This window comes from Nelumbo nucifera, chromosome 6 (assembly GCF_055504915.1).
Source record: "Nelumbo nucifera cultivar China Antique chromosome 6, China Antique-T2T, whole genome shotgun sequence".
Classification (NCBI taxonomy): Eukaryota; Viridiplantae; Streptophyta; class Magnoliopsida; order Proteales; family Nelumbonaceae; genus Nelumbo; species Nelumbo nucifera.
This window is the reverse complement of record NC_142654.1, coordinates 8587310-8603863: the sequence shown is the minus strand read 5'-3', so window position 1 is coordinate 8603863 and position 16554 is coordinate 8587310. Positions and strand designations below refer to the sequence as shown.

The following is a 16554-nucleotide window of genomic DNA, read 5'->3' as shown; positions in this document are numbered from 1 at the left end:
TCACCTCCTTGAATTCCCACCCAAACCTCACCATCCCATACTTCCCCACCACCACTCTTCTCTATAATGAATTTTCCTCCCTCCATAACCACTTCCCTACCAAGGCCTTAATGAAAATCTTCACCCTGATAAATCCCAACCCACCCTTATCCTTTGGTTTACAAACTCTCCCCCAATTTACCAAATGAAACTTCTTTCCCCCACCTTCCCTGCAAAACCCTTCCCATAAGAAATCCCTCTGAATTTTTCAACTCTTTCAGCCACTTGAGATGGAATCCTTAGTAAGGACATGAATAAGTTAGTATGCTTGAAAGGATACTCTTGATTAAAGTTATCCTTCCTCCCAAAGATATTTTGATTTCCATCCATCCTCCTTTCCAGCCTTTCCACTATTGGTCTCCATAAAGCACCTAATTCTGAAGCTTCCCCAATCGGCATCCCTAAACAAGTGAAAGGAAGCTCCCCTGTTCAGCATTTAAAGGCCCCAGCACACTCCAATAAAGCCTCCCTTTCACCTCCCAGACTCCAACCAATACACTATTTGAAAGTTTAACTTTCATCCCATTAAGAACTCAAAGTTCGCCAAAACTGCTCTTGAATTTAAGACCTGCTCAGCCGATGCATCCAAGAAAATCAAAGTGTCGTCTGCACATTGCAGATGAGCAATACAAGGTCCCTCTCTGCCCACCTTGAATCCTTCAATTAAACCCAACATATATGGATTCATGTTTGCATATTCAAATCAAGCTGATGGTGTGTGGAAAAATCCGGTCCCTCCCAAGGTTGAAGAATTTGCATCATTGCATGGCTTGTGGCCATGGATAGCATGTTTACTGTGGACCATACAAAATCTAGGGGATTCAATATGGCTAATATGTGCTTCCTGTGCAAAGAGCAAGAGGAAAACATTAGCCATTTATTCTTCTCATGCAAGATTTCTGGATTTTTGTGGAGGCTGTTACTGCTCTGTTTGGGTTAAGAGACTTTCGTCCAACTTCTACTGCTGAGAATTTTTTCTTCATGGCCAAAGATGAGAGGAAGCAAGAAAGCAATGGTGATATGGAGCTGCATTCCGTTTGCAATCTGTTGGAACATATAGAAGGAAAGAAACAGAACAGTTTTTGAAAACAAATTGCAGAGTTTGGATAAAATTGTGGAAGCTATCAGCAAATCTGTCGCAGATTGGGTGTTGCTACTACCAGAATTTAGACAAATCACAAGGGAGGATCTTGGGGATAAGCTTGGGAAAGTTCTGGGGTTTCAAATCTGCAATTTGGAGAACTTATATCGAATGCTCTTTTGTAGTTGTTTGTTTCTGTATGCTGGTGATACCTTATCACCTATTAGATTGTACGTTTTATTTTCTTTTAATGAAATTTCATTTCTACCATAAAAAAGAGGTTTTACTTGGCAAAAAGATGTGTATTCCTTGACAAAAAGAGAGGTTTTTATGGAACTGTATTCCTTTTGCTATTTGTTGAGAAATTTGGAAAGAAAGAAATAAAAGAATCTTTGAAGGCGAGATGAAGAGTAACGAAAGGCTAGACATAGTTATTGGAGCAAAGCTTATGAATTGGATGTTGATCCTTCCAAAACTTGGAGGCCTTAAAAGAGAAGATTTTGGTTCTAATTTTTGGCGCACTATGAATTTCAGTTAATGTAATATGTTTAAAAGAGTCAAATCGTTTTCTATTGTTTCTTGTTTTTGGTCTTGGATTAGTGACAATTTCTCATCAGATCTTGCAATTTATTGCGTTATTAATAAAATTTCTTTCTTTTATTTATCTTCAAAAAAAACTAGAGATATCATTCTATCTAGGTTTTCATAATAACCAGAAAAAATGAAGCAACTTAGTTCACCTACACACTAGCATTATTAAAGTTACCAAAGGATGCACAATACCTCAAAATCAAGCAAAGGAGGACCATCTTCTGACAATAAAGAGGCATTTAGGACATTATGCAGACTACAAGTTGCCAAAAAGGCGACCTCTTGATCTTTTTTATACCTGTTTAATGATAAGAAACATTAATCTCCTTAAGCCCGTATGAATGTCTTAGAAAATGGACATTAGACAATGAAATAATGTCAAAAAGAAAAGCATTATATCTGGTGCCATAATAAGAATCTATGAATGAACATCACAAAATAAAAGAAATCTTACAATTCTAATATAGTTTGAACAAGTCTTGGTAAAGCTGCCTTTAGTTGCAACCTAGTAATGAGACCAACCATCTGACCTAGTGCCTCCACAGAAGAGACACGCACCTATTAAAAGAACAAGACAACAAAGCACATTACGTCTACGTAAACTCTCTATAGATCAAAGCATGAAAAAGGGTGCCAAAAGAATTTTTTATTCGAAACAAAATCTTTAATAATGTATAAAAGGAATGTTTTAAAGTAAAGAAGAGACATGCACCTCTGGAGGTGAAGGTATTTGATGAAATGCATAAGGTAAGCCCAAACTTGCAACATTCCTTTGAATCAGGCAGTAAATTGGGAGATTTAAATATGGTCAAATCTCTCAGGTTGTTTTTCTTACGGGGTGAAGACAATGCTTTCAAACGATAAAAGGGGAGGGAAAGAGATTTAAGTAGTTGGGTATCAGAAGTTGGGGTGAAAGAACATCAAATTCTTTTTATGACATGTCAAAAGCTGAGGAATTCATTAAGGCCTGATGGATTTAACTTTAGCCTCATTAAGGCCAGTTGGAGCTTCTTTTTTTTCAAGAACTCCTGGATGGAAAAGAAATGCCATCCTCACCCTAAGATAAATAGGAAAAACCATGCTATTAATGGAGATGTACTTCTTACAAAATGTTAAAAGAATGACGAAAAATGGCATTCCATTCTACTAATAGTTTTGAACTAAGCAAGATTCTTTGCATGACTACTTGAAGAAACGGCTTCCTCCTTTTTGGACCCTATAGCTTCAGGCTTTTTGACCCAAGCAGGAGATCAGTCTGGCTCATAGCGATAATAATAAAAGAGTTCCTCCCCAGCTTTTATCCGTTTCGTTGCAAATATACCCACCCTGTGATCCCCCGCTACCATGATGACCTTGCCATAGAAATTTGGATCAGGAGAATGATTAACAAATTTCAATTTATCACCCTTCTGATAAGCATCAAGAACAAACTGATCGTTCAGATTGAAAAGAAATGATGAGTTTTCAAGGTCATATATCTTTCCACACTTATCAGCTTCTCAGTGTGAGATAAGTTCTATGGTGTACTCTCCCATGTATTCATGTTTGCCAACACTATTCTTAAGAAATGCTCCCCAGCCAGATACATTAGACCTTCCAAGTAAGACCCTTTGTTGTTGTTTGAGCTTCTTGGAGGAGGGTTTTGTCCAAATGATCAAGGAGTTCTGTGACACAAAAGAGCTGGATAAGAGGTTGAATGCCACTTTTATTTCTTTGACTCAAAAGAAGGATGGGGCAGTGAATATTAAAGATTTCAGGCCAATTAGTTTAATAAGTAGCCCTTATAAGCTGCTGGCTAAGGTGTTATCATGGAGGCTGAAAGCAGTTTTGCATGAAGTGATGGGAGAAACCCAGACGGCCTTCGTGGAAGGAAGGAAAATTTCAGATAGGGTGCTGGCTAGTGAATGTATTGACTCTAGTCTGAGAAGTGGGAGGCCAGGTCTGGTTTGTAAGATTGACATTGAAAAGACATATGATCACGTGGAATGGGGTTACCTAGAGGAGCTGGGTGTATGCTTGAGTATCTTTGGTATCTTTTTCTCTTCTTCTCAATGGAATCTCATCAGATTTCTTTCAAGCATCCAGAGGTTTGTGGCAGGGAGATCCAATTTCCCCTTTGCTTTTTGTTCTGGTCATGGAGGTGTTAAATCTGCTTATGGTGAAGGGTGCTCAACTGGGCTGGATTGAAGGCTTTAGAGTGGGTTTGGAGGGGCCCTACATTTCTCATCTTCAGTACACGGATGACACCCTCTTTTCTCTAGATGCTTCAGTGAACCAAGTATTGAGTACAAGAGCTATACTGGCAAACTTTGAGATGTTAACAAGTGTGAAAATTAATCTGTCCAAGAGTCTCTACTAATTGGTGGGTGAAGTAGGAAGAGGGGTGCTGGAACAGTGTGCTGCAGTGTTAGAATGTCAGTTAGGGGAGTTATCTTTCCTTTATTCGGGTCTCCCGGTGGGAACCAAGATTTCTGAAGTAGGGGTATGGAGGCCAGTGCAAGAAAGGGTGGAAAAAGACTGGAGATATAGAAAGCAAAATACTTATCTTTTGGGGGCAGAATAACTCTCATTAGAAGTGTTCTCTCAAACTTACTAACATATTATCTGCCACTCTTAAAAATCCCAAGGAAGGTGGCTGACAAGATTGAAAATTTTCAGAGAGATTTCCATTGAGGAGTTAGGAAATTGATGCAGAAGACTTTTGAAGTTTGATGACAAGCATAGATCCTAGGAGAGGTAGGATATGGTGCAGATCCTGGTGGAGGTGGAGGAGCTCTCAAAAATCCCAAGTTACAATGATTTATGGTTTGCCATAGAAAAATACGACTTGAGTATAATGGTGGAGGGGGAGGATAATTCTTTTTTGCATATCTCTCGGGACAGGCACAGCTCTACTCCAGTGGAGAAGCTGGCAAGGGGGAGAGCAGAGTCAAGAATCCCAAGGACTAGATGCAGAGGAGAGGGAGATAAGACATTGGGGGAGCAAGGAAGGAGGCAACGAGGTGGGGAGTTCGAAGGCCAAAAGGGGAAACCCACAAGAAAAAAGAGGTAAGGGAGAACAAGTGGCGTGCGGGGGTGAAGATTGAAGGACAAAGTAACAAGTAATCAAAAAGGGGCGGGAAAAGGAGAAGTCGAAGAAGTTGAAGGGGCAGTTATAAGTGGCGACTCTTTGAATTCAATGAGTGGGGCCGAGTCAAAAAAGGGATGGCCAAAAAACTCCAAGCGAATGGGATTAGGAATAAACTTGAATAGAAAGAAACAAAAAAGATCTGTTTTCTTATGTGGTACGGAGAGAAAAAGAAGAAAGATTAACCCAGAACCAAAGAGAAGAAGAGAGAAAGGATGTGGTTGGTTATGTCTGGCCGCCCCACTAATTCTTATTTATACTTGTAACTTAAACAGTAGGTAGAATTCCTCTAATACCCCTACTAACTTCATAAGAAAACAAAACAAATAAATATGGCCTAACTACCATAACTGTCATGAAATAACATAAACAAATAAACAAAAATAAAGTGTGGGACCACACACTAACAACTATCTCTAAACTCCCCTCAAGTTGGGAGTAGATATTAGTCATTCCTAACTTGCATAAATCTGACTCCAACTTGATTTTTGTGGCCACCTTAGTGAAGAGATCAGCTAGTTGCATATCTGAACCAATATAAGGAAGGCACACTTCTTGAGATGCAACTTGCTCTCGAACAAAATGTCTATCCACCTCAATATGTTTAGTCCTGTCATGTTGTATTGGATTGAGGGCAATGTTAATGGCAGCCTGGTTATCGCAATACAGCATCAAAGGTTTCTCATATTCAACCCCCAACTCATTAAGTAAAGATCTCAACCATAACACTTCTGCCACACCATTAGCCATGGACCTGTATTCAGCTTCAGCATTGGAGCGAGCAACAACATTTTGTTTCTTACTTCTCCAGGAAACAAGATTTCCCACTATAAACGCACAATACCAAGAGGTAGATCTCCTATCATCAATACACCCAGCCCAATCAACATCTATATATACCAAGGTTCAAAATTCCAATACAATATGCCCCGTATGGGGCATTTCATATTATATCTTTGGGGGTCTGATACACATGTTTACAGGTGTTTTGGGACCCCACTTTTTTTTAATAAAAAATATGCTTAAATATCTTCCCAAAAAGCAAATTTTGAAAAAAAAACTAAAAAAAAAAAGTATTTCTGCGTGCATCTAAGTACCAATATGCCTCTGCTGATACACAGAGGCATATCGATACTTTGAACCATGGTATATACCTCTATCTTCATGTGACCACTATTCTTGAAGAGTATGCCTCTCCTTGGGCACCTCTTTAGGTAAGCAAGTATCCTCTCCACCACAAGAATGTGGGTGGTTCTAGGAGAATGCATGTACTGACTAATAACACTTATAGCATAAGAAATATCTGGTCGTGTTAGGAAAAGATAAAGAAGCTTCCCAACCAACCTTTGATACATAACCCTGTCTTCAAGAGGTTCTCCACCTTCTACACTTATCTTATGGTTCAGCTCAATGGGTGTGTCAGCAAGCTTTATTCCTAACTTTCTAGTTTCTTCCAATAAGTTAAGAGCATACTTTCTTTGAGAGACAAAAACACCATGCTTTGATCAACCTACCTCATTTCCCAGGAAATAGCACAGTTCCCCCAAGTCTTTCACTTCAAACTCCTGGCGAAGATGCTGCTTAAGAGAGTCAATCTCACTAATATCACTTCCTTTCACTACAATGTCATCTACATAGACAGCAAGTAGAGTCAAAGAAGAGTTTGTTTTCTTAAAGAAGAGATTGTGATCTGACTGAGCTTGCATATAACCAAACCTTTCCAAAGCCTGTCTAACCTATCAAACCAGGCTCTTGGAGATTGCTCCAGCCCATATAAAGCTCTCTTCAACCAGCACACCTTCTTTCCTGCTTCTGTACTATAAAAACTAGGGAGAGAACTCCATGTACACCTCCTCTTGCAAATCTCCATTGAGGAATGCATTGTTGACATCCATCTAAAACAGTGGCCATGAGAAACTTGTAGCAATGGATAGTAAGACTCTGATAATGTTCATCTTGGCTACTGGGTGCAAATGTTTCCAAATAATCTATGCCATAAGTTTGAGTGAATCCCTTTGCAACCAATCTAGCCTTATATCTCTCTACAGAATCATCAGCATTATATTTCACTGTAAACACCCATTTACACCCAACAAGTTTCTTCCCCTCAGGTTGGTCAACTAACTCCCATGTATTGTTTTTAACAAGAGCATTCATCTCTACTTTCATTGCTTCCTTCCACTCAGGTGTCAATAAGGCTTCTTGCATTGTTCTGGGAATAGAAATAGCAGCAATACGATAGAGAGGAAAAAGGTAAGAACACTAGAGCATAGGGTATTAGGCTGGCCAATACGATAGAGGTGGATCTAAAAAATTTGGTTGATAGGGAGGTTACAATTAGCAAGTTGTTAGGTCTACATTTTTGGAGAGGGGAAGGCTTCGCAAGGATTGCCTTTGAATGGTTTGAGAAAAGAAACTTCTAGGAAAGAATGGGGAGGACAGATACAAGGATGAGGAAGGGGGTGAGGAAAATCACTTTATAAAGGAGTAAGGGGACTAAGGTTGGGAGTTTAAGAGTTAAGGGGTGGAAGGCAAAATGAAATTGTTGAGTTGGAACGTCTGAGGTCTGAAGGGGAGAGGAGAAGAATGTTGGTTAGGAATTTCATCAAAAAATATAATCCAAAGGTCGTTTTACTACAGGAGACCAAGTTAGAAGCTTCTTATCTAAGGATGAAATATGAGATTTGGGGAAGGGGCAGTGGTGAATGGGTGGCATTGAATGTTGTAGGGCAGGCATGAGGTCTGCTCATCTTATGGGATCCTAAAGCCTTTAGGAAGGTAGGGGAGCAGGTTGGGATATTTTTGTGTCGATCTATTTACATTTAGCTAATAGGAACTGGAGGTAGGGCTTGTCAAATGTTTATGGACCTAATGAAGAAGGGGAGAGATTGGAGTTGTGGGAGGAACTAGAAAGCTTGAGACAGAGGTCGGAGGGGCCATGTTGTTTGGGGGGAGATTTTAATATAGTTAGGAGGAGTGAAATGAAAGGAGGGAACAAAGAAAAGATAGTGCGGATTTGAGAAGATTTGAAGACTTTACCAGAAGACATGAGCTTTGACCATCCATTAAATGGTGGAAGAGTTACCTCGTCAAATGGTCAATGCCAAGCAATCCTTAGAAGGCACGACAGGTTCTTTTTTCTCCTAGCTCCCACAACCATAGGGTGGACTGGGAGGTGGTTACTAGAAGCAAGAAGCAAGGAGGTCTTAGGAATGGGAATATAAGAAAAAGAAATATGGCTTTATTGGGGAATTGGTTATGGAGGTTCCCTCTAGAGAAGGAAAGTTGTGGGCTAAGATAGTGGCTAGCATCCATGGACAAGAGGACAATGGGTGGGATCCTGGAATTTTGGCAAGGACTACTAGTGTTTCTCCGTGGAAAGCCATACATGACCTTCTACCAATTTTCTCCCCTTGGATTAGGTATGATTTGGACACAGGAAACCTCATTATATTTTGGGAACAAACTTGGCTCTGACCTGAAAAATGAGACAATTTCTTCATTCTTAGTTCCTTCAGATTCTGCCTCTGGGTTTGGGTGGAATTTGGGACTGAGAAAGGTTGTTAGGGATACAGATTTGGGTAACATTTCTAACCTTTTGGCCATTCTTGAAAATGTTTTCTTGGACCCTTCAAAGGAAGACAGCAGATTATGGACCCCCTCACCCTCGGGCTCTTTCTCTTGTGCATCTCTATTCAAAACTTTAACTCAACAACCTACTCTTCCTAGTTTGCCTTACCCTGTTAAAGAGGTCTGGTGCAAGCTCATTCCTTCTCGGGTTGAGAGTTTTTGTTGGGAGACTATCCTAGAAAGAATAATACAAGTGATCTGCTTCAAAGAAAGAGACCCAAGACTTGTTTATCCCCGCATAGGTGTATTCTCTGCAAGGCGGATGGGGAATCTGGTTACCACCTTTCGGTATCTTGCCACTATGCTAAAACTATGTGGGAGTGGGTTTTTTCACTTTTTGGGTGTACTTGGAACCCCCCCCCCCCCAATGAATGTACAGAATTTGTTTTCCCCTTCCTTCTTCAGCTGGCCAATGAAAAGAGGCAGGATCATGTGGAGGTGTTTGGGCGCTGCGGTGTAATGGACCTTATGGGAAGAAAGAAACTCAAGACTTTTTCAGATCAGGAGAGAAACATTGAGAACCTAATAGAGTTTATCCATATTAGGGTGGCACATTGGCTGAAATCTCTGGAATTATTCACAGACTTCACCGTGGATGACCTGTTGAGAAGTTGGAAAAAGATAGCAAGTTCTGCCAAAATATACCTCCCCCTTCAGGCTTCCTAAAATTGAATTTTGATGGCAACAGTCTTAGGAACCCAGGTTTGTCAGGTATTGGGGGAGTATTCAGGAATGAGGAGGGGATTGTTTCAGCTATTTACTCTGGCCCTATTGGAGAGGGTGACTCTCTAAGGGCTGAGATATTTGCGGCGTTGGAGGGAGTTCAAAGAGATAGGGAGCTGAACATTAGCAGACTGATAATTGAAGGGGACTCGGAGGTGGTGGTAAAAAGGCTAAAAGGAAAACAAGACTGCCATGTGGAATTACAGCAATAAAAGGAAAAAATTTAAATGGTTGGCAAAAGATATTAAGATAAAACTCAGTTGGGTGAAGAGATCTGCTAACTCATTTGTGGATCGGTTAGCAAAGCAAGGGGTGATTAGGGATTCTTTGTTTTGAGAGCATTTCTAATCTTGTAATTTCGTTTTGCTGATTGCAGGGGAGTTCAGATAGCTTCCCTCCCTCTGTTTGTATGTATGTTTCTTCTTTAATCATAATGAAGTTCATTGTTATCTATCAAAAAAAAATTTGTACAATTCTCAGGCCTCAAACTTTTTCGGTTTGAAAATGTTTGGCTGTATCAACCAAACTTTGTGGAGTGGGTTGAGGAAAAATGGAGGGGCATTTGGAAGGTTCAACAGGGTTCAGGTGATGAGGAAGTTATAGTTAATAAAAGAGGAACTTAAAGGCAGGAGGTTAGAGGTGTTTGGCAATGAAGAAGTTAGAAGGAAAGAGCTGTTGGAAAAGTTGGACGGATTGGTGAGATTGGTGGAGGATGGAGTCATCTCAAGGGAAGCGAAGGCGGAAAAAGAAATTCTGGGAAGTGAACTACAAAGATTAATCCTGAGGGAGGAAGTGAGTTGGAGACACAAGTCAAGGGTAACGTAGTTAAAAGAGGGAGACAAAAGTACAGCTTTTTCCATGCTCTTGCAAGTGGGAGGAGAAGGAACCTAATTACAAGGATTCAAGTGGAGGAGGAAGTCCCCAAGACAAGGGAAGAAATCCAAAGGCTGGTGGTGAATTCTATAAGAAACTTTGCTCAGGTAGACCTTGGTATTGGCTGTCTCTGGGTGGCATTGAATCTAAAAAACTCATGCCGTTTCAGCAGGTATGGAGAGGGAGATTGATGTGGCTGAGGTAAAGGAGGCCCTGAAAAGGTTGAATGGAGATAAAGCTCAGGGGCCCAACAGTTTTAACTTTAATTTTATAAAATGTTGGCACTTCTTGGAGGAAGACTTCATGCTGATGTTGAAGGAATTTTGTGAAAATAAATCTTTAGATAGAAGAGCCAATGCCACTTTTATCTCCTTGATACAAAAGAAGAGGGGGGCCTTGAATATAAAAGATTTCAGGCCAATAAGTTGGATTAGCAGCCCGTACAAACTCTTGGCTAAAGTTCTATCTTGAGGCAGAAGAAAATGCTTCACGAAGCGGTGGGAGATTCACAGATGGATTTTATAGAAGGAAGACAAATCCTAGACAGGGTGATGGTGGCCAACGAATGCTTAGATTCAAGGCTGAGAAGCGGGAGACCTGGTTTGGTGTGTAAGCTTGATAAGAAAGCATACGACCACGTTGAGTGGGGATTCTTGGAAGCAGTCCAAAATATGATGGGCTTTGGAGAAAAATGGAGAGGCTGGATGTTTGGGTGTATTTCCTCTGTCTCCTTCTCAGTTGTACTCAATGGAATAACTTCAGAATTCTTCCAAGAAACTAGGGGGTTGAGATAGGGAGACCCCATCTCTCCTTAGTTGTTTGTGCTGGTTATGGAGGTGCTGAATCTGCTGTTAAACAAAGGGGTTCAGCATGGTTGGATTGAAGGCCTTAAGGTAGGGGCAGAGGTCCTTGCATTTCCCATTTACAATATACCGATGACACACTCATCTTCTTAGATGCAAATGTGATCAGGTGCTGAACTTAAGAGTAATCTTGGCCAACTTTGAGCTGTTGTCAGGGCTGAAAGTGAACTTAGAAAAGTCTTTTAATTGGAGCAAGGGAAAGAAGAAATGAGGCAATTTGCAGCAGCTTTGAATTGTCAAATTGGGGACCTGCCTTTTATGTATTTGGGCCTCCCGGTTGGGGCTAAATCACTACTTGGAGACCACTTATACAAAGAGTGGAAAAGGCTCTGGGAAGTTCTGGTGTTACAATCCTGTAATTTAATAATTTGTTTTGATTTCACTTTTTTTTATGTAAGCTTTGTTCATAGGCGTTGCCTTAACACCTTAACTTTCTTTCTTAATGAAATTTTTTCTTTTACTATCAAAAAAGAAAAAAAGAATGTCTTATAACATTTTGCACATACTACATATGCATGAACAGATACCATAACATGCATACAAGTTAGGGGGACAAAAAGGAGGAGCCTATAACAGACCTTCAGATCTCTAGAATTTGCCCAAACCCTCAATAGAAGTTCAAAAGCAGAATTAAGAAATGACCTGCATTAAAATGTACAACTTTATTTCATAGAGAAAACAACTACTGAGCAATCAAACCTGCCACCAAACACCAAAACTGGAAAAGACATCACAATGTAAACTCACATGACATCACTATCAAGAAGTGCATTAGATGGAAAATCTCCACTGTATTGCCAAGCAGCCTGACACCAGCACTTAAATGCTGAAAAATGGAGAATAAGTACATATTTGCTGGCTAAAAAAAACAAGATAAAAAGAAAAGGGAGCTCAGGATGATAACATGAATAATTACAGAACAGCCATTTCGCTTGGAAGAAATATATAAAACAATATGTTGCAGAAATATCTTGTTTCACATAAAACTTGAACTACATCCGAACCGAACCAATTCAGTGTGCTTCATGAATAATAAAATAATAAATGTTCCAAAATGAGCTCCATGCATAATCACTATACCATGTGCAAAAATTGGTCGTTGTGCATCTCTAACATTTCCAAGTATAGGCAAAACTCGGGAAAGAACACCTTTTAATTGTGGGGTGAACTGAGAAGCTTCAAAAGAATAAACAAGTATAAAAGACCTTTTAGTTTTATCTGACAAAATGCAATCAATATCACAGAAACCTCTACAGCTAATAAAAGCAATGACAATAGGAAGATGATGAACCTTCAGCTGAAGCAAAGTCTGCAAGTATTTGAACCATAGCTGGTAAAGTTGAATTGGTTCCCGACAGGTGGAGAAAAATTTCATCCATCATCTACCAAATTAAAAAAGAAACTAAAAAGTTAGAAAGTTACAAGAAAAAAAGACACAGGACAGTTGGTTACAAAATGAATCACTGTTACTTCATTTTTCTCCCTTAAAAAATATATATATATTATTAAACAGTATGCCATGCATCAACGAGTCACCGCTAGTATATATATAGACAAAAGAGAAGGCCTCTTTGCCTTTCTTTTCCTTTTCCTTGGAAAGAAATAAATGAGTATAATTTGCCACAGGATAATACATATAAATCATCCTAACCCATACAATAGCCATGGCAAGCTACAGTCACCATGCAAAAAGAAAAGAAAAGAAAAAAGATATTTTCAACACCTGATTTGATCAGCAAATCATTCATGGAGTCAAGTTATTGAATCAATATTGCTTGAATGTTCAACTGATGATATTTTCTTTCTCTTGACTTTTTTTGGGAAGTACCATCTCTCATTAAACAGAAAAATTCTGTTCCTTAGCTTTTTTTCCTTTTTTATTGTGTGTATATTTCTTTCGTTTGCTCTTTCTCTCGGAAATATTTTACTAGTAAACAAATCAGTATTATGTAGTTGTTAATAGTTTATTTAAATGTGATTTTCTTTTTGATAAATAACCAACAGCTTTATCAACTAGAAACTTTTTTTTTTATAAATGAAAATTTTTATTAGGAAAATGGATGGAAACAGATAAGAATTACAAAAGACACTTGGAGAGGCACAAGTTGCAACCTCTCCAACCCATCAAAAGCTAAAATAGATTACAACAGTGCCCAATACAAATGTTCCCTAGTTGCCCCTTGCTTGGATAAGCAATCAGCCAAAGCATTAGTAGATCTCCCCTACCCATCATATTTTTTGATAAGTAAAAATTCTCTAATATTTCATTAGATCAGTAAAGATAAGCAATTGTTACAAGCTTCCCCAATGGAGGCACGAGATGCAGCCTCACTCATAAAGAAAAGACAGCACAAGAACTACAATTGAGCCCAAAATAAATGATCCCTAGTTACCCCTTGCTTAGCTAATGAATCAGCCATAGCATTAGCCTCCCTCCCCACCCATTGTATAAGCAAGCTCATCTGCTGTGCTAACCACCTGAATTTCTTCATTTTGTCTCGATAGCACCATACCACTGAATCTGGGTATTTTAGCCAGCCCACCACCACCTTGGAGTCCCCTTCAATCACCAGGTTTTCCAAATTCACCTCTTTTGCAATCTGGACACCTTGTAAGACTGCAAACAGTTCAGCCCTTATAGAGTCTCCATTCCACACAGTCCTGAAAAAAGTGCTACCAGATTCCCTTCCCTATCTCTTATGACTCCACCAATTCCAGAAGGACCTGGATTTCCTTGGCTACTTGCATCAAAATTTAATTTCAATAAGCCTTCACCGTGAGGTGCCCATATCAACCTTGTTTCAGCCTACTGTACTGAATTAGAAGCCACTGATAACCAGTTCCTCCAAATATCATCAAAGGAGAATTGTCTGAACAAATCCAAAGTAGCCAATGTATAACTCTAGTCAAAACACAGTCCATAATTTCTTCTTTGATTCTCTGCTTCTCTTTGAAGATCCTAGTGTTTCTTTCCTCCCATAAGGTCCAAATCATTGCTTCTCTAGTGCATCTCCACATTATCCCCCCCCCCTTTGGCCATGCAAAGGTAGATGGACAAATAGCATCTTAATCTCCATTAGCATGTTCCACCTACACCCAAACAAAGAGAAAAATCATCCCAAATATATGCAACAAAGGAACAAGAGATTAGTAAGTGGTAACAAGATTCACCATCCGATTTACATAGAGTGCACCAGTTCAGGGAAATAAACAAAAAAGGCCTCTTCTTTTGTAGGTAATCCAGAGTGTGAACTTTCCCATAAGCCACTTCCCAAAAAAAAAAAAGCCTTAATTTTTGGAGGAATCAGTTGACACCAAACTCCCTTAGTAGGAAAGGAAAGAGAGATAGGGGATTGGCAAAGAGCATTAAAAAAAAGGCACAGGAAAAGAGACCTTTAGAACTTGGACACCAAACCCTTCTGTCCAGTTTAGGAGGTTGTAAGCAGACTTTTTTAAAAAGCTACAACAACTCTGACAAACAGATGACTTCTTCATCCCTCAATCCCCTTTGAAATCCAAAATCCCGATTATGACCGAGGCAAAATAGGAGGTGCTAAAAAATTTGAGATACTCTCATTTTTATGCAAGGAGATGAAATACAAAGAAGGAAGCAAGTCCTTTAGAGGTTGATCCCCCAACCAAATGTCTTCCAAGAAGCGAATTAAGATACCTGAACAAGCATCATACCTGATAAACCTGAAGAAATGAGGAAGGATGCTATGGATTGCTTTCCAAGGTGCTGCCAAAGTAGCCCAATGTGATACACCAGCATCCCAATCACTCTCCAATCTCCCATGAATACTGGCCACCATCTCATGCCACAAGCTATCCCTCTCTAAAGGCCATCTCCATAACCACTTCCCTAATAGAGCCATATTCTTCTTTCTCGCATTCCCAATTCCTAAACCACCCTCTTTCTTGTTTTGACACACAATCTCCCATTTAACTAGGTGGTCTTTTTTAGATTCTCCCGGCTCCCAAGTTAAATCCCTCATGATTTTTTATAATTTCTTTGCCTCCCTTGGTGGAATCATAAACACAGAGAGGAAGTAGATTGGTAGGTTAGCAAAAGTTGATTTTATTAGGGCGATCCTACCTCCCAACAAAATATATTCCAACATACAAATTTCTTGTCAACCACTAGAATTTTTTAAGTTCATTCTTGAAGCACCAAACTGCAATATATTGGTTCTGTAACCACCGTGGAATCACCTTCTATTACTAGCTGTTCCACTCCTATCTGTACAGTAAATTGTGTAGGGCAGCTAACAGTTCTGCCCTAATGGAGTCCCCTTCACCAAACGGGCCTGAATATAAAAAAGCCACAAAACAACTTTCATTCCTTATAACCCCTCCCGTCCCAGAAAGATATGGGTTGCCCTGACGGCTACAACTTTTACATTAATAATTTACGAATTTTACATTCATCATTTAGAGGCCACAGTACATACTTTCCATGCCCGATATATTTTCTTACAATTGAATAGGGTAACAATTGAATTGAGCTTTAATCAAATGGTCCAGGCTCAAGTTCAATTAGGCTCAATTTGAGTTCTATGCTAATTGAATTGCCCCCTTTTTCTTTACTTACCTTATTTTGAGATTCCTTTTCTTTAATTTTTGTCCCCTTTCAATCCCAATTTATCAGCCAAAACCTCCACTGGGTCCTTTACACTCTGATCTTCTTGGCTTCTTTTACTATCCCCCACCTCCTTTTCCTCCTTCCCCTTAACTAAGACCCTTCCAGCCTCCTCATCACTCTCACCTTCTTGGGATTGAAACCTTTTAGTGGTTTCTTTTTCCCCTTCTGTACCCATCCCTCTATCAGTCCCTGCTCCTTTCTTAACCTTCTGCCTTCCTTCACCCCTAGCCTCAGCCACACCCACCCCTTCTTCCTTTCCCATTATCTCTCTCGCACCACCTACATCTCCTAATCCCCCCACTCATCTCTCCTTCTTCTGGCATATTCATGGGCAAATTGTAGCCTTGGATGGGATCTGATGAAACTGTAGGACCAATAAAACACATATTAGCATCAAAAACTAAACCAACAGAATTGTCGAGGTTACCAAAAGGCTGAGAAGAAAGGATGACTTGCGTTTTAGTAACAGGAGTTCCAGTGCCCTTTTCCATTTGGTGCCTCACCAAACCCCCATCTTCATTTCTAACTAGTTGGGAAGGCTTCAAAAGAGTATTTGACTTAGCCATCTCAGTACTTGTACCCCCACCCAGAAAATCCTTTGTAACCTCCTGGATCCCCTGCTGACACACCAACTTATCATCTTGCTCTTGTCTCTCGCCCGGAATGAGTTCTTTACCCCCTTGGATACCTCTATTCCCTACTTGATAAAATGAAAGATCCTTCAACCAGTAACCAGTGTCAGTCGCAAATCACCATCTCTGTTCATAGTTGATTGAAAGACATCTCCATCTTGTGATCTCCTCTTGCTAACTGCGCCCTCATTTTCATCTAAAAGGGAAACAATGTTAAGGTCGTCCCCACTCTCCACGCTGACCTGAACAGTGCCTGCATAACTTCTACTGCTAGAATCATCTTCAGAACAGAAACCGTCATCTGAGTCTTCACAGTCAACCCATTCATCTACATCATTGTCCTTCCATTACGC

At 39.8% G+C, this 16554-nt stretch overlaps 1 protein-coding gene across 5 annotated transcripts in view; it reads right to left on the bottom strand.

Annotated features, from left to right (window-relative positions):
• Window positions 1–16554, bottom strand: part of LOC104604583 (ARM repeat superfamily protein) — a 123423-nt gene that overhangs the window by 90434 nt on the left and 16435 nt on the right. For all 5 annotated transcript variants that reach the window (XR_016077378.1, XR_736427.3, XR_016077379.1 and 2 more), the window contains exons 6-11: window positions 12219–12309; window positions 12008–12103; window positions 11675–11753; window positions 11506–11569; window positions 2166–2269; window positions 1904–2009 (exon numbers count right to left, since the gene is read on the bottom strand). Coding sequence is in view for 1 of the 5 variants with exons in the window: in XM_010268994.2 (XP_010267296.1) it covers window positions 1904–2009; window positions 2166–2269; window positions 11506–11569; window positions 11675–11753; window positions 12008–12103; window positions 12219–12309 (540 nt within the window). In the remaining 4 variants the exon portion in view is untranslated. The remainder of the gene's footprint in view (window positions 1–1903; window positions 2010–2165; window positions 2270–11505; window positions 11570–11674; window positions 11754–12007; window positions 12104–12218; window positions 12310–16554) is intronic.